Source organism: Electrophorus electricus, chromosome 1, assembly GCF_041902795.1.
Source record: "Electrophorus electricus isolate QZ-2024a chromosome 1, ASM4190279v1, whole genome shotgun sequence".
NCBI classification, from domain to species: Eukaryota; Metazoa; Chordata; class Actinopteri; order Gymnotiformes; family Gymnotidae; genus Electrophorus; species Electrophorus electricus.
The window spans coordinates 26,754,823-26,778,685 of record NC_137497.1 but is presented as its reverse complement, the minus strand read 5'-3'; the positions used below and the strand labels follow the sequence as shown (position 1 = coordinate 26,778,685).

Below are 23,863 nucleotides of genomic sequence, written 5' to 3'. Positions count from 1 at the left end.
CCACATCCACCACTGTTCATAAAGGTTCACTCATTCTTCATTCATTCTTTACCACCATTCACTTTATAGTGAGCTGAGTGGAGGTCAGCATGGCATGATACTAGGCTATATATTTTTAACATATCAAGCATAGATAGCCAACTATAGAATATAACGTTACTAATGATGAGTGTGCAGGAGAGAGAAAATATATGCACCTTGGAATAACCGTGCATCTACTAACTAGATGCTGTCACAGGCAAAGAAAAAAGAAATTAAGCAAATGCGATTCTCCAACTGTAGCATTTAATGAAAGTAACGAAAACAAAACTGAACATAAAAGGATACATCACTTATTGAGATCTCAAGATTGCCAGGTTCCAACTAAAATATACTTATGTAAATAATAAGTACAGTGCTCCAAATGACAACCAACCATTTTCAAAAGGATCTACCTTTTGAAAGGATCTACCATAAAGTTAAAGCACAACGATACTCACCACACCTGACAAACTGACTCGTCCTGTCTTGTAGACAGCATATTTTGTCTCTACTTACAGCTCTGCTAGTGCCTTGAGCTCATACATTATGAGTGTCAATAAAAAGCCAGAAACATAAGCCAGTGTTCTTTTTGGTCATTTTAGTAGCATTATCAAATACATAAAACACAAATGTGTACTGATGCTGACAAATAAAAAATAATCAGTTCTTTGGAAACAGTAAGGCAAAAGCAAACAAAAGAATTGTCTGTGTTGCCTGAACAACATATATTTGTGGTCCAAAATAAGTCTGACGTTTGATATCCATGGGGAATTTTTTTTCTAACAAGCCAGAGTGTTCTAACATTGCTAATTAACAGGCACGTTTAACCTGATAGGCTTTTCCCTCAATTTTTTTTTATTACCATCAGTTAACTGAATTTTCTTCCTCACCCAGATTAATGTTATTTCATTTTGCTAAGGGACATATCACATAGGAACAAGTTTCAACATGTTTAATACATAGCCACCACAGTTACATTTGTAGACATGTTCGGATTAACAGTTCACAGAAATTTACAGTCACCTGTTTTATCCATGCAATGTATTGTTAAATGCGGGTTGGTTAAAATATAATGAGTAAATACTTAGGCTAAATATAGGCTCTGTTTTTCTAACAGCAAAAAACATGTTAGAAGATTCTTATCAGTGGAAAAAAATGGACTTATGTCACATTAAATGTATTGGTGGTATTCGACTGACTTATGCATAATAATTAAACACTGTGCAGTCAGACCCTAATATTAAGAAAGAAAAATATATTGATACCACTGAAACAATCCATAGCTTCATAATCAGTAATCCTTCGCTATGGTATGGCATAATGTGGGTATAATCATGGAATGGTATAATGTCTTCACGAACATGTGATGATGTCGTTCTGCCTTGTATCATCAACTTTGACGGATGCCTGCAGCGGAACGAATGGTAGTCAGAACATTCTTATTAGCTGTTAGTCAGAACAGCAGTATTCTCACTCTAAGATATTTTATATTTCAGATGGAACCTGGCAATCTTGAGATCTCAATAAGTCATATGTCCAGACCTGAAATGAATTTGTATGTTCACATACAAACAATTATATTTGAGAATGAGACAGAGGGTGTGGTAGTGTGCAATATTTGTCTAGACTCTGTTTATGTCATGTACAAGCTTTTGTTGGCACATTATGGTCACTTGTGTCCTCATCTACTTTCCCTGAATAAGTGAACTATCTCAGGACTTTGACATGAGTGTACAGTAAGAACAGTGGTAACCACTGAGGTTAATTGTTACCTAATAGGTGTGTTACCTAATAGCCTTAAATTACAGTGTAATTACACTAAAATGGAAATTAACCAAAGAAGCTGAATTGAGCAACATGTTATTAAGCAATGCAATACAATAAAAAAAACCACAAACTATTCACAAGGTCAGTTTACAATTCATAAATTATATTTACATCTGGCTCTAATGGGTCGTGATATGTCAGTGGTTAAGCTACTTGACTTGTAAGGTTGCTGATTCAAGCCCCACCACTGCCAATTTGCTATTGCTGGAACCCTGAGCAAGGCCCTTAACCCTCAATTGCTCAAGTTGTACTGAGTCATAATTGTAGGTGGCTTTGGATAAAAGTGTCAGGTAAATGTAATGTAGAAATTCAAACTTGATTTATTGGCACAGATAAACAGTATATATAAAGAGCCTTGTTGCTCATTCTCACTCTCTTTAGACTGTATTACACTACTATATTTTGCAGCTGCTCATGTACAGATTTTTCAAAATAAAATATGGAATGGTTATGTGATCCTTCTTGACCTGTTTTCTTTCAGTTACATAGAGTCTTTTCTGTCTGTTGCATAGAATCCAGTACACTCTGTGGATATGGAGTGCCCAGTACTCTCTGTAGATGTTGAGAGCCATCATTTTCTGTGTATGTTAAGAGCTCAATACTGTCTGTGGATGTTGAGAGCTCAGTACGCTTTGCAAATGTGGAAATCCCAGTACTCTTTATAGATGTGGGGAGCCCAGTACTCTCTATGGCTTTTGAGAGTCCAGTTCTCTGTGTAGGTGTTATGATCTCAGTACTCTCTGTGCATGTGGAGAGCCCAGTACTCTCTGTAGATGTTGAGAGCCCAGTACTCTCTGTGCATGTGGAGAGCCCAGTACTCTTTGTAGATGTAGAGAGCCCAGTATGCTCTGTAGGTGTGGAGAAGCTACCCATATTTCTGAAATCATGTTTGTGATCAGGCCACGTTGTTCAGTAGCCACTACTCAAGATGGGCTTTCAGACAGGGAAAAGTTACATCTAAATACACTGATGTTGTTCACATATTCTATCCTTATCGCTGTTGCTGGTTCATCAAATAAGACTGACTTTTAGAAGAAGGCAGTAGAAGAGCATCACAGTGTTTGTCAGTGTAAGCATATGATACAAAATGCATCTTTGTCTGATTTTTCAGGTTATTTAATATGCCAGACTATTCTGTTTTGCTGAAAAGCTTCAAATCCAAGAGAAATATTATTTATATAAGCAATTTTGTTGGGCAGTCTGATTATGTTGAAGATAGACCATAATGGCTTTTCATAAATGTTCACAAAAGCTATGATACATCAAATGTGACAATGTCAAAAGACATTTTGACATAATTAGGACAGGTCCACAGTTAATATAGAGCACACATGAACACAGGTGTATACCTAAAAAAAATCTTGGACTAATTAAGCCAGTTCACATTTTTTTTTACTTTAGTTTCTGATAATAAAATTTTCATTGACTAAACAAATTAAAACACCATGCACATGAAATACCTAACCCTCTGGTCTCTTCATGAATTGGAGGCATAGCTAGTAAAACAGTTTATATACATAGTCATACATACTACTCATAAAATATGTAAGTCACTCCAGATTTACATTCATGGCACTAGGCAGATGCTTTTATCCAGAAACGACTTACGAAAGTGATTTGTCATTTACTTTCAGAATGTATCCTAGCCAGTACACTAGGTTAGAGTTCAAGATACCGTTGAACTAGAATACTCCAGATAAGATCATCTGCCAAATGCTGTAAATTGTAAAGTATGCTAAAGAGCATAATTAGTAAATAACAAAATTAGTAATGCTAGTTTCTTATTTTTGTTGTAGCAAAATGTATGTAAAGTTTTCTTTGTAGACTTGGGTAGTGAATAAATAATCATCTTTACACCATAGACAAGCTTTATCTACTTATGAAGTTTCTAAGTAGGTCAGATGCATACTATTAATAATTGGCTCTTGAACTAATTAACAGATTACCAAAAAGAACTGAATTTAAAATTTTTATTTTTGTTAATGTGAACAACCATGTCCTATGCTCCACTTTCAAAAGGATAAACTTCATTCAGCAACCTAATGAGATAAAACAAATTTCTCAAAATTCACTTTATTCTTGCTTTGGTTTTAAGCAATTTTGACCCACATTCTGTAGTTTATATCTGGGCCCTTAGTGTCTCTATCCTGTTTGTGCTATAAGATCAAAGTCAGACTCTAGAACAGTGCCTGTATTTTTAGAATATGTCACGATACGGTCCCTCCTCCCTGCATGTGTTTTGTGTGTGTATATTTGTCCGTGTGGCCACGCCCTCCCTTTGTTCCACACCTGCTCCTTGTTGTGTGTCTTTAGTATGCATGTATAAATGTCTGCTGTTTATGTGTGATGGTTATTAGTGTTTAGCCATGATAGCCTTTGTGCTACGTCTTCATTGTTCTTGTGCGTGTTAATAAACGCATGCCTAACTTTTACGAAACTTGTCCCTGCATCCTGCTCTAACTCCACACTGTGACAGAAACACCGACTGACAAAGGATGCCTGGGAAGAGGAGCAGGAGAAGGAAAGGGAAGAAGGGACGCGAACGCCCTTCCACATTCCTCATGGAGATCCTCCATAATCTTGGCTATGCTCCGTACCCTTATAGCAGAGGAGAGTGCTGCTGGAAGATCTTGGGAGGGCCATGAGTGTGGTCCAAGGCTGGACTCTGCGGAGTCTTACGGACCCACGTCTGACTACCAAGACTGGTACAATGAAGTCCAATACTCTGAGTTGGACTCTGCAGGGTCCCACTACCCTTCCATGGACTACCACAAGGGCTACGTCGATTAAAAGGATTGGGGAGTACAGTGACGTTAGTCTGTGGTCAGACTCTGAGTTTGACCATGGGTAGGATCCTTCGATGGAGGTGGAGGAGGTCCTCAATGGGGGCTCTCCCTCGGTCAGCGACACCGTGTCTGCAGATTACCAGAGCGATGAGCCTCTGGCACCCAAGGTTCCACCCAAGGCTCCGCCCAGGGCATGCCGCTCTGAGGCAAGCAAGCTGCCCTGTGTGACTTGCATTGTCATCGTCCGAGGAGGAAACTTCCTCCACTAGGGCACACAGCCTCGGAACTCGTGCGCCCATACCAAAGCCTCATAGAGGCAAGAAGCCCGTAGCCTGTTGGGGAGGGGCCCTTTCACGGTACGGCCCCTCCTCCCAAACGTCTCCCTGTGTGTGTTTTGTGTGTGTATGTTCGTCCATGTGGCCACACTCTCCCTGTGTTCCACACCTGCACCTTGTTGTGTGTTATTAGTATGCGTGTATAAAAGTCTACTGTTTATGTGTGACAGTTGTCGGTGTTTAACCATGATTGGCTACGTCTTCATTGTTGTTAATAAACGTATTATTAACGTGTGTTAATAAACGTATACCTATCTTTTGTGGAACTCGTCCCCGCATCCTGCTCTAACTCCACACTGTGCCAGAATAGGAACAAGATTATTATTAGAAGTCATAGTGCAATGTATCTTGTTTGCGTATGTGAAGTTTGTGGCCAGGCTATATATAAAGTTTACCGTGTTACTAGTAACTATTGTTGCTAGTCTATATTTCAAGTTTATTGTGGTGAGGCTATATTGGGGCCACAGTAAGATATTTTGGATGGGCGTTCTGACCACAAATGATGTTTTTACAGCAAATGCCCTAATGCTAAGTTACTCTTAACTGACTCTTGTGCATTCAGCAGGACTTAAAGATGAACATTTTGTGATAATTCAACACTGTAGATGTTAATACAGCATGTGGGTTTTCAGATGTTGTGTTTCAGAGGAAAAAGCATTAGCATATGGTCGGAGAACATTGCCTAATACAACTGCATCAAGCTCTTCTATGGAAGAACTTATGAGCAATGATTACTGCTAGAATGTTGTGAAAAAAACAAGTACATTTATATGCCTTTTAAGGTGCAAGTTGTTTAAATGGATATACAAGCTTTGTTGAGTAATGTTGAGTAATAGCAGAGTAAAGGACAGGGCTGGGTTTCCCAAAAACATCATAAAACAAAGATAAACTTTAAACGCTATAGCAAGTATTACAATGAACAGTCTTTCTCTCTCATGTAAGATGATTTTAGCACTATGATGATTTTGGGAAATGGGTCCCAGACCAATCCAGTTGTGTGTGTGTGTGTGTGTGTATGTGATAGATAGATAGATAGATAGATAGATAGATAGATAGATAGATAGATAGATAGATAGATAGACAGACAGACAGACAGACAGACAGACAGATAGATAGATAGATAGATAGATAGATAGATAGATAGATAGATAGATAGATTAATACCTAAAAATTTACATTTTTGGATTAATATAGTTTAAAAAAAAACAACAAAAAAAACTATTGCATTACTGTTAATGCTGTTTCCAAAGTGGCTTTGTTGACTTATTAATTACTTTCTACACACACAAGCACATGCACTTAGCCCTCTGGAATACTGCTGTTTTTAAGGGGGCAAGACCTGACCCAAAGCTCAATATCTGCCTTTTCCTCCTGCACATCCTGCTCTGTTACATTGGCCACATTGCAATGCCATCTAGTCTACTTTTACCTCACATAACTTTCCAAGTGGCCAGTTATTTTGAGCCTTGCATGATGTATCTTTGGGGCTGCATTTTGTAAGAAAAGCACCAAAAAGGGAGACTAAAGTAAACAAAAAATTACTCAGACTAAAATGCTAATTTGGCAGAGGAGGACAGGCCCCCCCTTTGAGTCTTGTTTCTTCTCAAGGGTTCTTCCTCATGCTCTAGGGAATTTTTCCTTGCCACTGTCACCCTTGACTTGCTCACTGGGGGCTTGGACTCAGACATGTATGCTTTTTGACAACAACTGTTCTAAAAACTGCTATATAAATGAATTGGACTTGACTAATTATTTCATGGTACTGTTTGTATTTATATGTTTGTTTGTTTTTTTAATTTAAAGTGTATCTTAGCTAAAGAGTCTTAGTTAATGCACAGATCCAAAATCCACTTTTTCTCCACTTTGTATTTTGGTCCTCTGAGCTGGCATTACTGATGTCATGACTGCTCAACTGAGGCTATAGGTGGAATCAGGTCTGTGTAGATTTGTGTGTAAGCAGCACATAGAACAAAAGTGGCTGCTGTTCGAAAACCTTGCTTGTAGTAGCTGTCAAAGTATCAAAGTAGCTGTTGATATGCTGGTGTGCTTGTGTGACTGTACTGTTATATAACCATTAATCACACTTGGATGGTCAAGTGCAAGCTCCTACCTACATCCAATTTAGTGATGTACCAATATTTCAAGACCTTTTTGACACTACAGGTGAGCAATATTGAAAGATATTGGGAAAAATAATATGAATTATATTTTCCCAATATTCATAGTTATATGGATTAACCATGAAGAAAATCTTCTAAAGTATAAATTTAGCTCTACTGAAACAAAGACATTAAAGACACAATGTTTTTTTTGTGGTTGCAGTAGTTTACAATACATGTGAATCAAACACTCAATAGCCTTCCACTGTATTAGAAAAAATGAGCATTGTAGGAATACTGTGTAGGTGTGTAGTTAGTTTTTAGCCTGTGCTGACATGCACATTTTGTGCATTTGTATTAGATATTTTCTACCCATCTATCAATGGTCAGTTTCTGACTGCAGAAGCACTAATGGATAGATATTTTAAGTGATGGGCTGTCAGCTTGAGCACTCACAGTGACATGTAAACACAGCTGAGCATGATAAACGTGAGATAAAATGCACCTATAACATTTCACAGTTGTCCGCTCCCTGGCTTCATGGTCATCTTAACAACCTGTCAGGTGCATCTTGTTTTGTTTTACTTCCTGGTTTTCAATGCACTCCTTTGATTTGGTTTCTCTGTTGGATTCTCTGTTCCTTTCTTGTTTGGTCATCATTTTCAGCTGTTTCTTGTTTAGTTCTCTTTAGCTTGTGTATATATTCCCTGTGTTTTCATAGTCTTGTTACTAGTTATTGTATACGCAGTCTATGTCATGTTCACTCAGCTTGTCCCAGCCCTGTTGTGTGTGCTAAGCCTCTGTAAGGTCTCTTACTTTGTTTCGTGTTTATTTTGTCAGCATTCAGTGTTCCATGTTTAGCTTGTTTCCCTGTAGCTGCTTCTCAGATGTTTTTCCATCAGTTTTCTGGTTTGTTGTCATCGTGTCTTTTTTTAAATTTCTGTTTATTATGTATGCCGGTACTGTTCGTGACTGTATATTGTGATCAATGTATAATATATTTTATGATATCAAAGGAAAATATGAAACTGATTAATGATTCACATGGTATAGGGTGGCGGATGAATTGTGGATATTTATAATTGTACATGTATATAGAGCTATAAGATAAATGTTTCTGATAAAGTTTTTGTTATACTTTTTGCCCCAGACACTGCTAGTTCATGCCGGTGTGTTTTGCATAATCAAGTAGTATCCATACAGACTGAACCTAAAATTTTATAATTTGGGAAATATGCAGCCTCATGAGACTACAGAATTAGGAGTTATAGGAGTTGTAATGTTTGAAAGACTGGACCTGATGACTCTTCAAACTGTCTGTGATCTTCATCTCTTCCTGTGATCTTCTTCTGAGAGTGAGTGTGTTTAGTGCTTTATATGTTAATTAAAGGATTCATCAACAAATGGAGTGAAACGTTTTCTAAAAAGAATTTGCAACTTTTTAAATATAGATTACTGCTTTTTAGTTTACATGTCACAGAGTAGATGATGTCATGTAATATGGTAATCAGGCTCATGCACAGAGATTTTGTGGGGCTCAAGGGAGAAAAGGGCACTCTCCATTCCATGCTACCCATTCGACTCTACTCACCCATACGCCATTAACTTTTCTTCACCCACCCATACACTTTACTTTTCATAATCAAGCAGTTTGATCATTACATGCTTCTTTTCAAGATATTCTGACATTAAGTGTTTATTTCAAATTCAGTGTAATAGCTTTTAAGAATACCTTTCATGCATGTGCCTTAATGCCTTAATGTGAGATCTGTGCATTATCTACTGATTGCATCATCTTCAGTGACATAGAACTGGATCTTTTTTATCATATATTTATTCCAAGATCAGGAATAATTTGTCAGTGACAAATATGTTCAATTTGAGCTGTGAAATATTACAAAACATATTAATAAATTAACATATCCTTTCTTTTGTCCAGTGTTCTTTCTTATGTGTAGTCATCACATGACATCATAAGAGCATGTTCCTTGGATCTATATTATTGAATATTTTGATGACCTCACTGTGATTTACTTGAATGTGTTTTTCAGTGGCCAAAGAAAGTCTAAGAGCTTCTCTTCTCTACAGCGGCATCTGAGTTTTTCTTTTTTATTAGATTTCACTTGGAAATTGATCTCTCCACTGTGGAACCAGGCAATGTAGCATAGATCTTTATCATCTTAAGCATCTTAATCATCGTTAACCCAGTTGCCAAGAACTGTGAACGAATAAAAAGAATGACTTTTCCTGGCAGTAGGTATTCCATGTTCAACAACGTTGAATTGCCCATGTAGTTTCTGAGTCATTGTGTCCAAGAACGTGTAATACACATTTGTGAGTTCCAATATGGCATCAAGTATGGCTGCCACATTGTGAGCTCCCTCTATATTTAGCAGTATTTTATTTATTGTGTTTTTATTTGTTGCTTTTTTGCACTAAACATTGTTAGCACGTTTGTATATGACCAACAAATGCTTCTGGACTTCAGATCAGCGTTTATTAACCAAAAACCAAGCTTTGAATCTCTCGGTGCTGATACATTGTTTACAAACAGTTGAGATGCTCCATTCATTTGGGCGATGTGGCTGAGGAAGCAACGTAGATTGCAGAAAAGGGGCTTCCCCCACCCCCTGGTTGGCCAATCAGAAAACTCCTCCTTCCTGCTCCTGCCTGCCTACAGACAGAAGCTGAAGCCAGTGGCACCCACTATTAGGGAGGTTCTAGTCAGACCAGTCAGTCTCTAAGTTTCGATCACAGACTGGAAAATGTTCCAGATAGCCTCGAACAACAAAATTGATGAGCACACTGACTCGGTCACCGGATTCATCAAGATATGCATAGACGATGCTATATCCACAAAAACTGTCCGTGTTTATTCTAACCAGTAACTGTGGCTTAGTAGCAAGAACGCACAATGTCCGGCGACCCAGAGGAGTATAAAAAAGCCAGCTATGTTCTCCACAAGATTGTAAAAGCAGCTAAGCATATGTCCATGGCTAATGTGGAAGGACAGTTCAACCACACCTGTACAAGGAGAATGTGGCGGGGGCTAAGCAATATAACAAACTTCAAAATGCACTGCATGACTAAAACTACCACCACGCTCCTGGACGAACTAAACAATTTTTATGCACATTTTGAAACAGATCATGCTGAACCCCCTGAAAGAAACCCTGCCCCCACAAAGGAAATGTCTCTGCTTTAAGCAAATAAATACATGCAAAGCAGCCAGTCCAGATGACATTTCCAGATGCATTTCCAACATTTTCAACCTCTAACTTTTCAAACTAGTCACTAATGTTCCAGTACCAAAGACAACCACTGTAACCTATCTGAATGACTGATGCCCTGTAGCTCTAACTTCCATCATAAACAAATTCTTTGAGAGGTTGGGTAGATAATTCATCTGCACCTCAGTTCCTGCCACCATGATTCCCTTTCAGTTGCCTACAGACAACAGATCCACTGATGGTGACATAGCCCTAGCACTTTTTAATCTGGATAAGAGGAATATATATATGAGAATGCTGTTTTTGGATTACAATTTAGCATTCAACACCATATTCCCCTCAAAACCTGGCTTAAAGCTACCTGCTCTATGTCTGAACAGTTCTCTGTGTAGCTAGAACCTGAACCTGTCAGGCTGTCACTAAGTATGGGCAGTATCACCTCTTCCTCACTGACCCCAGGGCTACGTGCTCAGTCGTCTCCACTGCTCCTTTTACACCCATGACTGTATAGCCACACACAGCTCCAACATCATCATTACATTTGCTGATGACACAATTGTAGGCCTGATCTCTGATGTCAGTTCCCTGACACACTGGTGCAGGAGAATAAGCTCTCACTCAATGTCAGGAAGACCAACAGGAAACAGGAAAGGGAACACATGGCCATTACCATCATTGGAATTATAGTTGAGCAGCTTCAGGTTCTTCAGTGTAAACATGACATGGACCACTCATATGGGTTGTGTGGTAAAGAAGGCGCATCTCTCATCTCTACCTCAGGAGGTTATAGAGATTTTGTATGAACCCCCACATCCTCAAGACATTATACACAAGCACTGTGGAGAGCATCCTGCCAGGTTGCATCATCACCTGGTATAAGAACTGCACCATTCTAGACTAGAAAGCTCTGCAGAGGGTGGTGGACAGACCAACACATCACTGGCGTTGAACTCCCATCACTCCTGGAGTTGTACACCAAGTGCTGTCTGAGGAAATCCAAGAGGATTATAAGAGATCCCACCACCAAGGCCACACTGTGTTCTCCCTTTTGCCATCTGAAGCATACATACCAGAACCAACTGCCTCAGGGACAGTTTCTTTCTGTAGGTCATCAGATTGCTAAACAGCCAGTAATACTCCAGTATGCCCTGTACTCACAGATATCCACACTCACATGGACAATCCCACCCTCTCTACATACAGCTACTCATACAACCCCCATTACTGAGCATTTGTCATGTCATGGCAATGTCGTGTAAAATAGCTTTGACAATATGTAATGACACTACTGCTACTGACACTCCACTCATTCTGCACTGTCTCACATACAGTGCCTAGTTAGGGTTTGTTTTGCAATGGTACAAAGTATGTATGATGAATGCATGATGTGTGCAAAATGTGTGTATGAACAGTGTGTATGTAAATGTCAGCACCCTTCTACCCTTTTGTGTGTGGCCACACATTTTAACATCTTAATTTCTAGACTATTAATTTGGAGAGCAGAGAGAACTACATTCTCCAAGTCTTGACCTGCGGTTGCATCTACATTACAGACCTGGTCAAACCTTTCCTTTACCTCTATTTCATGTATGTATTGCACCTGCTTTTGATGAGAGGCATCGGTGGTCTCCTCTAATAAGATGACATATTTTTAAATTTCTGCTCCTCTGATTTTCTTTTGTGTTTCTCTCCTGAAACAATATGCTCAGTGCATTAATGATGTCTTTTTGAATTTTGTTGGATAGAAGTGGCACTTAAGGCCTACTTTTTGAAGAATCATTTTTGAAAGTGTATCCACATGGAAGGTCATAATGCTGTCACAGTGTGCAAACATCTTCATAAACTCAAGGAAGTTCCCTTAATTTCCATCAGGGGGCAGACTCATAACCGCTAAAACCCTGTCCCTGATGTACCAGACACATGGTGATATCTATTAGATATCTCAGGAGTTCCCTCGCTTGCTTACATGTTTATCCAAAGCAACTTACAATTATGACTGAGTACAACCTGAACAATTGAGGGTTATGGCCTTTTCTAAGGGACCCACCAGTGGCATGGCTTGTACCAGCAACCTTCCGATTACAAGTCAAGTACCTTAACCACTGAGCTACCACTGCTCCTTTCAATTGGTATCAAAGACATCAAAAGCAGCTTGATGTGTTCGGTTTAGGCAATTATTCCACATGACCAGGCTGGTCATGTGTGTTTCTTCTCTTGTAAGTAGTTTCTACCTATTTACACCCACCATCTTACTTGCTGTTTTGTTCCCATACTTTTACTCATTTGGAAAAAGATAGCAAGTAAAACATCATGGGCACCATAAATTGTTAGAATACCACCACTGCTGGCCTTCTGTGTTCTTGGGATATTCAGTGTGTGGTTGGTATAGTCCTGCATGGCAGCACATAGCAATATAGCTGTCACTGAACTTCATATTAAATTTCTGAATGTGGGCAGGACCTTTTGGGTATTGTGTGTGTGTGTGTGTGTGTGTGTGTGTGTGTGTGTGTGTTCGTCTGTATGGCCACGCCCTCCCTGTGTTTCACACCTGCTCCATATTGTGTGTCGTTAGTATGCATGTACATAAGTCTTGTGTCTTGTGTTGTCGATGGATGTTTGAACCAGGTTAGTTCGCTAACCGCATTGTTGTCTTTGTATTAAATAAATGTTCAATGTGTTAGACATAGTTTGTCCTGCTTTGCCTCCGCACGTCACAGAAACATTGAACGCCGAAGGATGCCGGGAAAAACTAACAAGAAGAAAAAGAAGGGGAAGAAGGGGCATAGCCATTCCTCCCGAGCCCTTATGGGGAATCCCTCTATATTCCTGGGCACTCTCGGTAACGCAACGACAGGGGAGAGTGCTCCTGGAAAATTTGGGGGGGGGCCCTGGGTGTAGTCCAGGGGAGGACTGCGTGGAGTCCTACACGTCCCTGACGGAAGGTACCACTTAAGGCTCCATCCAGGAGGCTCCGCTCCGGAATTAGCATGCGGCCCAATGGGGCCTGCGGGGAGGTATCGTCCTCAGATGAGTACACTCTCTCCGTGAAGGCTCGCAGTCCCAGAGCTCAGGCGCCCAAGTCGAAGCCATGCAAAGGCAAGAAGGCAGTGTCACCGCTGCCTGCTCCCGAGATGGGCCAATCAGCTGAAGCATTTCGGGAAGCACATGCGCCGAAGCCGGAGCAGCCACCCCCACACACATTGGGGAGAGAGGATCCCGTCCAGCCAAGGAGGATTCAGACCCAGCTGACTGGGGGATTAGCTGGGGCTCCTGCTACATTCCCTGAACTGTTTAATAGCCATTTATATAATCCTGTTTTTGTACCTGTCCCGATCCCTGTCTTGATCACAGTACCTGTTGCCTTGTCTCCCTTTATGTCAGTACCTGTTCCCATCAGTGTGTCCATCCCTGTGTCTGTTGTTGTCTTGGTCTTTCCCCCTGCTGTCCTGCTCATGCCGGCCCGTATTGGGTCACTCAGTCCTTTGGCCTTGCCGTTCGGCGTGGGCTTCAGGGCCGTAGCCCGATAGGCAGGCGCACCCGGAGTCGCGCCGTTGGGGAGGGTCTCTGTCACCGTACGGCCCCTCCCCCAGACGTCTCCCTGTGTGTGTATGTGTGTGTGTGTGTTTCTGTATGGCCACACCCTCCCTGTGTTTCACACCTGCTCCATATTGTGTGTCATTAGTGTGCATGTATATAAGTCTTGTGTCTGAGTATAGGTGTTGTCGATGTTTGAACCAGCTTAGTTTACTAACCGCATTGTTGTCTTTGTATTAAATAAATGTTCATTGTGTTAGACATGGCTCGTCCCTGCATCCTGCTTTTCCTCCGCACGTCACAGGTTATATCAATAACAGCTTTATACCTTGCTTATGGGTGGGCTAATATTGATGCACTAACCAACTGGACAATTCTTCAGTAATTTAAATAAATAGAAATTACAATTTTAAAGAAACTAAGAATTAACATTTAAAAAACAGATTTTTTGATTATGTATAAAGGGGAAAATGTTCATAAAGTGCTTAGTTAGGAATTGAAGTGGCATGAGGAGGGTCATCCAAGAGCAATGAAACTCATATTCCACTGTATTCCCGGGTCAAGACTGAGCAGTGCTTTTCCAAACCCATTTATCAGAGGCAACGGTTTGAGAGACAGGTCTCTACTGCACTCATGCTGCACATCAGATGCCATATAAATGAACATATATATTTATATCATAAATACATCAGGGGCCATATAAATGACCATATATATCATAAATACCTTTGGCTGACCAAAGAAGCCCTTATACAGGATAATACCATTGGTGCTCAAGCCCCCATGGGGTCTATCTGAAATTATGCAATATATATTCAGTAACTGTCTCCTCTTTGTCTTTTTTGGCAAGGATGACAATTTGACACCTAACCTTCTCTCTCCCTTCTTTTCTCTCTTCTTGCCCCTGCCACCTTTTCAGAACGTTCCTCGCTTACAGTTTCCAGGATGCTAATTAAGGAATATCGTATCCCCATGCCTCTGAGTGTGGAGGAGTACCGCATCGCTCAGCTCTACATGATCCAGGTAACGTGCAATGACTTCTTCAAAAGTCTGTTCTTACAAATAGATATCACGTATCGGAATGGGGCCGATATCAGTAAAAAGCTGGATCAGATATCGGTGAAGATTTTTTTTTTAGGGAAATCGATCAGATACCATCATAGAACCAGCCTGAAAATAGCACAGCGCATGTGGTAACAGCTAGGATGTTTTACCAGGTCACATGATAACAGCTGGTCTAGTCTGTGCACACTTTATACACCGCTGCAGAGTTTAACTGTGGAGTTTTATTCCCATTAACGGGTAAAACTATTATGTTCAATTGCAGTTATTAAATGGATTTGAATGTAGCCATATATCGATACGGATCCCATTTTTTATTGAAAATAAACCAGTAGTTTAGTTATTTAGTGGAATATGTTCAAATGCAAAAAATACACACGTGTGATTTCCATTGCTATCATTTTGAAAAATAAGTGTGGGGAACAGGCGGCCTACCTTGTAGTGAGAGCATTCAAACCAGACAAAACGGCATTTAGCATTGTTCACTGCTATATCCACGACTAACGGTGAATTGTTTATAATCCGTTCTTTAAAAAAACAATGACGTTTCAAGTTTGCGTGAGAATTAAAGGCAATTCAGTGTAGGGGAAAAGAGAAAGAGCAGCAGAAACCTACAGAAACAGACCAGGAGAGGAGAAATAATAGCCAAACTAATCAAGTACTTGCTTTCTGTTTTTTTTTATTCACGAAGTTAATTACAATGTGGCTTCAGTATATTCAAACCGTTTGCATTGCCAGTTGTTGCTATGGCAGCAGTGAAATTAGGAAACTTAAAGTGAAAGAATCATCTACATTTACGGCATTTAGCAGACGCGCTTATTGAGAGCGACTTACAAAAGTGCCTTTTCATTTACTCATAGAATACATCTTAGCCAGTACAGTACGTTAGAGTCCAATATATTAATGAGCTAGAATACTATTGAAATACAGGGATCAATGCTGATGCCTAAAAGTGCAAAATACATAAGCTCTATCTCAGACAATTAAAACTGCTATCTACATTCTTGGAACTTTAGAATCCCATGGAATGAATGTTCTGATTTAAACATCTACTTTTTCATATATAAACTGGCTCCTCATACTAATTCAGAAGCACTTTACTTGCACATATGATGAAGGACCTCTGTCCAAAAGATTCTCTGTCCAAAAGACAGAGATACAGTAAAGCTGAGAACTAAGCAGGTGATGATTAAGGCAGTAAATATCTCAGTAAGAGAGACACTGACTGTAAGGCAATGGAAGGAAAAAAATTAAATGCTTTAGTCTTGTAAACGTTGTTGTTTTTTGTTGTTATAATTTTATTTATTTTTACTTTTACCATACACGGTGCAAGTTCATTTAGTGGTGGGTAAGACACAGATTTCTAAATATAAGTGCTTAGACCAGATTTATCACTATGGGACAAAGCATGTTTCACTATGTATCTGCATTGACAGTGACAATCTTACAGGATAATGGCATTGCTGTTGCAGTGGGAGCTCAGTAGTTAAGATACTCGAATAGTAATTGGAAAGTTGCCAGTTCAAGCCCCACCAACAAATTGCAACAGTTGGGCCCCTAACTGCAAGGCTCTTAACCCTCAATTGCTCAAGTTGTCTTCAGTAATAACTGTAAGGTGCTTTGGATAAAAGTGCCTGCTAAATGTTGTGAGATTGGTATGACTTTTTTTCCCACTTGGAAAAACAAAAAATGATGACTTGATATATTCCTGCAATATATATTTCAATAACTCAGGCCTGAATCAGTCTGTAGGTAAGCTATAGATATCTGTGCATTTCACAGGACTGATTCATTATGAATAACAACTCTCGTAAAAGAGTTCTGTTCAGCTTATGCCTTTTCTAAGGTTCCCCAGGCATCTGAAATCTGGTATTTATTTGATGAAGAACATAAAAAGTCTGTTTTCTGACCTGTACCCCCATTGACCCATGATGACCCATTCCCATATCACAGTACCACTGTTACCCTGACAACCATGACATTAGTGGCAGCATGCCTCTGGTTATGTCTCCTCCACACTCGCTGCTCACAAGAAAAGAGGAAGTGAGTGCAAGTGGAAGAGAGAATGAGAGACTAGAAGGAAGAGGGTGAGTGGGAGGACTGTGCAGTGAAATAGAGATAGAAAGGGAGCAGGAATATACGAGTCTTCTCTTAATGCACTGAGTGTTGCCATGGCAGCAAAAGAAATCTTGTTCACCTGTTGTGATGGTGAGGGGTGTGACCCTGCTCTTTTCTCTCGCTTCTCCTTTTTGACTATTGACTACTATTTTTCACTTATTCTCTTGATTTGTAACATTATATTTGAATCCTGCTCTGAAACCTGTATAGTCACAGGTTTAAAACTTTAAAAATCATCTTTAAACCATGGTTAGAAATCAGATTTTTCAACTGAATCAATCCTGGTGTGTGAAAGCTCTCTGTGTGTGTTCTTTGTGTATATCAATGTGTTCGACTTATGGTCTGTGTCAGAGGTGCTCAGCGGCACTTGTCAACAAGCTAATGAAATGTCTACAAGTGTTTCTGTGTTAAATCTGTTGAGCCAGTTCTGTTGTTGAGAGATGGTTGCTGTACTAATAAAAGGCCTGTCAAGGCTAATGAGGCAGTTTTACTTGGACAACTCCCATTCCTCTCCTCCTTTGCTCTAGTAGTCCTATAGTAATTTCCCCCCTTTTCTTCCTTGTTTAGCTCACACAGGGACATCTTACACTCCTCTCAAAGATCAAGAATCACTGAAATATACTGGAAATTGGGCAGTATATACTTGCAAAACATCATGTATTAGTCTGCTCTACTTGCATATCATCAGCCATATTTTCCAGCAATGAAATGTTGTAATTATTTGGTAATATTTTTTGTTAATTTAGTGTCTGTTTTCGCTAATATGTGACAATGGGTTTGGAATGGTCAAATATTGGCCTTTCATTTTAATTCCCAGTCCAGTAAATAATAACATAATGAAAAAAACTAACTAAAAAGTCAAATAGTGGGATTTCATAGTTTGGCACAGGCAAATGTTAGATAGGTGTCTTTTCTAAAGCCATTACCTGGTTTTGAATAAACACGATGCCAAGATCAGACAGTCCCAGAAGCTTTATTGATTTATTTATTCTAATGCAGGTAGCTTAAAAGGCGTGCACAAATACAGATATCTCATAGTACCATTTTTACAGTTACCTCAGTGTAACAGGCTGTATCATGCTGAATGATTTCCTGCCCATGGTGATCAAACATGATGATGCTACGTTTTGCATTTTTATGTCAACAGCAGTGGTTAATCCTCACCCATTTGCCTAAAGTAATGGCCACTAAATAGCCAGTCCCAATCTGGTATTCAGTATTGTTACTTTCAATTTTATGGCTCATTTGCTGTAAACATGGTCATTTAGAATGACCAAACCTTTGTGTGAAACTGCATAATGTAACGCTGCTGGCCCAAGTGCCGCAGGGCATGGGGCAGGAATGTGGCATTCATACAACACTTACAATGAACGTGACACTACACTAAACATTAAACAATGAACACATACACATTAACACATGACTACACAGACTAACGTTACGGCTACAGGAGCTCAGAATTAACACACGTAGTGACAGTGATCAACAACAATGCACACACTGACGGGTTTAAATAGATAGATAGACATTCTGTACTGGTTACAAACAGTACAAATATAAATCCCCTGCACACGGTGGGCCGTACCACATGACTTGTGGTGGGAGGGGCCTTCTGTGACACATATAGAACTGATTAAATACTGAACTTACTTCAGATAAAGTAACAGTGTAAAATTTTGTGGACAGAGATTACCTAGGCTCAAACTGAAAACTTTTCAGGTAATATTTCACTTTTCAGGTAATATTTCAGGTAAAAGAAAATCTTGAATAAAAAGAATCATTGTCCATGAATCCAATTTTTGTCTTGTTTGTGCATTCCTATTTTATTAAGCAGAATAATGCTCTTAAATTTTAATTAATTCCTGGTGACAACATCTTGCCTTTGCAATGGCTTGCAATCACAATGCAGTGTCCTAGCCCATGGATGTCCAATCACAATGCAGTTTCTTAGCCCATGGACGTCTAATCACAGTGCAGTCTCTTAGTGCATGGATGTCCAATCCTGCTTTTGGATATCTATTGTACCCGTGTGTACCAGTCTAGGTAAATAAGGTATGCCTGATCATCTGTCCACTACAACAAAGTACTAGTACTAATAGGGTTTAGAGCAGGACAGATTTCCAAGTAATATTAATTACCAGCAATATAGTTTGTAAAATCACTTTTTCCATGTAAATGGTGTAAATGGACAATTATAAATAAATGAAATGAATGAATAAAACATATATTGTATGCAATATGGGCTTTTCATGTGTTTTACATTTTTGAGATTTTGTTGGACAAATTATGTGTTTATGTGAAACAGAACAACTTTAGGGTGCATGAGAACTAAAAAAAAAGCGCTGTTACATTGTATCATATTATGTATATTCATACAAATAATCACCTGTGGGTCATTAACTGTGTTCAGAAAAAAAGTCGTGAGGAGAGCTGTGGTGAGGGCAGTGGCGTGGAGATCCTGGAGAATCGGCCCTACACAAATGGGCCCGGAGGAAGCGGCCAGTACACACATAAGGTGTATCACATCGGCATGCACATCCCTGGCTGGTTCCGTTCCATTCTGCCCAAAGCAGCCCTCAGGGTAGAGGAGGAGTCCTGGAATGCTTATCCATATACTCGCACACGGTGAGTCCTGGGACGCCTATCCATATACTCACACACGGTGAGTCCTGGAACGCCTATCCATATACTCACACACGGTGAGTCCTGGAGCACCTATCCATATACTCACACACGGTGGTTCCTGGAACGCCTATCTATATACTTGCACATGGTGAGTCCCGGAACGCCTATCCATATACTCGCGCACAGTGACTCCTGGAACGCCTATCTGTATACTTGCACAACGTCAGGCCTTGGTCAGGGGCTCCAGCAGTACCTGCCTCTGTGACTCTTGGATTTAGGATATATTCTCTGTATGTGCCTGTTTCTTTTCTTGTCCATGTATCCCATGGGTTTGACTCATTGTTATCTCATCTGTTCCCTCATTAAAACTGCTCCAATTAATATGGTGGCTAGTCACTGATCATGTAACTATATCATGTATTTTTTCCATGTTCATATTGAGCTAAAGATCTCAGGGTAAAGTACATGCAGAAATGTGAGAGTGGAGGGTCTAAAATAAGACTGAAGGGTTTTAATCTTCTCATTATTTCTTTGTCATTTTATCTTCATAGGTACACTTGTCCATTCGTTGAGAAGTTTTCTATTGACATTGAGACATATTACAAATCTGATACAGGAAACCAGCCAGATGTTTTTAATATGTCTCCAGCAGAGAGACGGCAAAGGACTGTGGGTATGTTAAGCTATCTGTTCCTGTTTGGTGTCTGCCTTTATATAGAATCCAAACCATTTTTGCTAATACTGCCAGTACCCTTTATATGATGGCAGGCTGTTGGCAAGTGGGGAGGTTACCCCAGATGAAAGATTCTGTTCTGACAATATTTTAGAGCACGTTGTAGGACCAGGCGATGTAATAATAGACTGATTATTATCAGTATATTAATTAGATTATTAGATGAATTATTATCACATCAATGTTAAAAAAAGGAAAGAGGAATTCAAGATAAGGATTTAATGAAAAAAAGGAAATTAGTGCTCAATTGAAAAATGAAATAAACCCAACATAACGTCTATATTCGACAAAGCAGTTTTATGTGGAAGAAAAAGGCATAATAACACACAGGTGGCATGTTTGGCATCTAACTGGGGACATGATAGAAACCAAAACACATGAAAGTTGAAACACAACATAATCAAAAGCTACGTGGTGACCAACACCACTAGGCAGAGACTGCTAGCCAGGGTAAACTGTCACTCACAACTTTTCAAATATTGTCATATTGACATCTACTGTTCTGAAAATAACAGGGTTAAAATTGTTTGTTTTGTTTAATTCCAAGGTTGTTGTATGGTTATCACTTTTTGTTGTAGGATTTTGCAATTAGGTATATAAAATATATTTCCAAAAACTTTTTTTTTTGCTTTTTTGTTTGTTTTTATGAGCAGTGCATGGTACTGAATATGAAAAAAAGTGTGGTACCTTTCATATTGTTATAAGTCAGACTTTTTCTTGTCCAGATCCTATTGACATAGTGAAGGACCCGATTCCACCTCATGAGTATAAAGCAGAAGAGGACCCGCGTATATACCTCTCTGTCAAAACCAGCCGGGGCCCCCTGAGCGATGATTGGATTGAAGAGTTTGTCCACGATCCCAGCAAGTCTCCAATCATGTGTGCCTACAAACTTTGCAAAGTGGAGTTTAGATATTGGGGCATGCAGTCTAAAATTGAACGCTTCATCCATGATGTTGGTGTGTATTTGTTTTGACTAGGATGATACAGACGAATGTATATATTGAAATAATGTTGCCTAAAATAGATATACATTCACATATTTGCTGGCAAAGAGCATTCAGTCACTCTCTTGCTGAATAAACAGTTTCATCAATTTCATCAATTTCATCTTTTAAGTTGTGCATATAGACAGAGAAGACATTCAGTATTCCTGGCTAGACACCAGTGATGTAACTCACCATGTTTCACTGTCTGCATATCCCAGCATATGGTGTAGTACCAAACATTTTATGCTTCAAACACATAAAATGCTTTCTTAATTATATTTAGATTAACTTCAGCCTGATTTTTAAATGTTTTTAATCCATGCTTCCAGTTGTTTTAGTACTGACTGTACTGCATATAAAACTAGAGCAGTAACCAACTAGCAAACAAATAATTAAACTGTGTATTCATGTTGAAAGTTAATTTTTTTCATCTGTTTTGCAGGTCTGAGAAAGGTGATGGTACGTGCCCACAGACAGGCATGGTGCTGGCAGGATGAGTGGTATGGCCTGACTATGGACGATATCCGGCAACTGGAGCTGGAGACTCAGTTGGCCCTGGCGCAGAAAATGGCACAGTATGCTGAGGAGGAGACGGACACTAGTTGCACAGGAAGCTCCTTCCCTGAGAAGAGCCAGGAAGTGCAGGAGAAACTGAGTCTTAGCCCAGGAGACGAGGCTAAGGTGGTGGACACCCTGCAGGCGAGGAGCACACTCACCAAACAGTGGTCCACATCATCCAGATCTTCTAGATCATCTAAGAGAGGAGGTGTGTGTGTGCATGTGTGTATGTGTTTGTTGGGGTTATTGTGCCTTATGGTTTTATTAAAAAATATTTTTCTCTATTAGTCATGTGTTAAAGGTAAAATAACAAATATATGAATAGTTAATAAATAGTAATAAATAATAAATAGTTAATGAGCCTGTTATATGAGTGTCTTGAATTGGATAATTAAGCAAGTCTTCATCTTTAGCCTTGCTTTCACACCATAGTCTGGGTTTCCTTCAGATTTTTTTTTTTTTTTTTTTGATTGTCAGAGCCTTGTACAATATTATGCTTGGATATTTACTGTCCTACGATTAATATGATGAATCATCAGATTTCATGACATGTGAAAGTACACACATGCGCAATGTCAGCCAAAGCCTGCCTATCAGATAAATTCAAAATGTTTCATCTAACTCTTAGAAAATTAGCATAGCCAAATGTGTTTATGCTGAACAAAAATTTTATTAATATTATTATGTTATTTCTACAGTAAACATTCGGTATATGAAATTGTATAAAAAAGATGAATGGTAAAGCATGTATAACATTAACATGTCATGGTTTTCCCCGTCTGACATGGCAGTTCCGACAGGTGCAGTGCAGTTTCATTCTCGTCTCTGTCTCACACTTTGCATTCCCGCCCTTCTTTGTTTTTACCTGTGTCTAGTTCCCCCTTTGTTATTTATTTTTTATATCTATCAGTCTTGTTCTCCTCTCTTGATGGGGGGAGGGCACTGTATGTTTTCCTAATCCCTCATGTTCTTGTACTTCTTGATAATCTGTTTGGTAATGTACTTCTTGGTAATCTTGGTGGTCTTGTTTTGAGTTTTCTTTAGTTTCTTATCAAGTTCTGAGCCTTAGAAAGCCATGTTTTCAGGCTGTATCTTCTGGCTGCCTGACTTCTGAGCATTATGAAATTGGACATCACTCCAACTCCCACTTGTCTTGAACATATTTACATTTAAAATTATGGCATTTAGTTGATGCTTTTATCCAAAGCAACTTTCAATTATGACCGAGTACAACTTGAGCAATTGAGGTTCATCAAATTAACACAATAAGATTAGGTTACACTAAAATAACATATCAAATGTTGTTCATCTCTGGTTTTATGTTCAGTAGTGAGTATATTGAATATTTCTACATTGTAAATATGTGAGTTTCATTTGTTCTGACTAAATGTTCTGACAAAGAAATGTCTTGCTGGAGAAATATGGTGTGACGCTGCTTGCACAGAGGGAGAGAGAGGTGAGGGTAAAGTAAAGGAGTCTTTATTCTCCATGATTCAAACGATACAAAGTAACAGGCTGCAACACAGCGGTAAAAAGGAAACAGAAATGGTTAGGATGCAGGCTTGCACTGTGAGGAAGAGCAGTAGGTAGCACTGTCATCTGACAATGTGCAGCGCTGACGTAAGGAACCTGTGGGCTTAAATAGGAACAGGAAAAAAGGAACATGTGAATAGCATTAATAGACTGGTGATTGGGACCGGGGCAGGTTCTGTAAGTGGACATGTGAAGGAGTGGACATGTCTCTCCTGCTGGATGGCAGGTCTACCGTGACATACGGTACTATTGTAATGCCAGACCACTCTCTCTATAAGAGTGTATAAATCAAAATCCATTATTACATCCTTGATTTGATTAGGTCAAATTTCTGTAATGTTGGAATATGTGAACAGATTTTTATTCTTCTGTATAAAATGCTATTTGATGTTCATGTAATATAAATGTATCTA

At 39.3% G+C, this 23,863-nt stretch overlaps 1 protein-coding gene across 6 annotated transcripts in view; it reads left to right on the top strand.

The window, feature by feature from the left end:
- The window catches only part of LOC113581620 (membrane-associated phosphatidylinositol transfer protein 2-like), a 60,417-nt gene that overhangs the window by 10,884 nt on the left and 25,670 nt on the right, over nucleotides 1-23,863 (top strand). For all 6 annotated transcript variants that reach the window (XM_035525979.2, XM_035525978.2, XM_027016906.3 and 3 more), the window contains exons 2-6: nucleotides 14,752-14,855; nucleotides 19,423-19,637; nucleotides 20,189-20,310; nucleotides 21,096-21,329; nucleotides 21,802-22,125. In XM_035525979.2, the coding sequence (XP_035381872.1) occupies nucleotides 14,778-14,855; nucleotides 19,423-19,637; nucleotides 20,189-20,310; nucleotides 21,096-21,329; nucleotides 21,802-22,125 (973 nt within the window). In that variant the 5' untranslated portion in view covers nucleotides 14,752-14,777. The remainder of the gene's footprint in view (nucleotides 1-14,751; nucleotides 14,856-19,422; nucleotides 19,638-20,188; nucleotides 20,311-21,095; nucleotides 21,330-21,801; nucleotides 22,126-23,863) is intronic.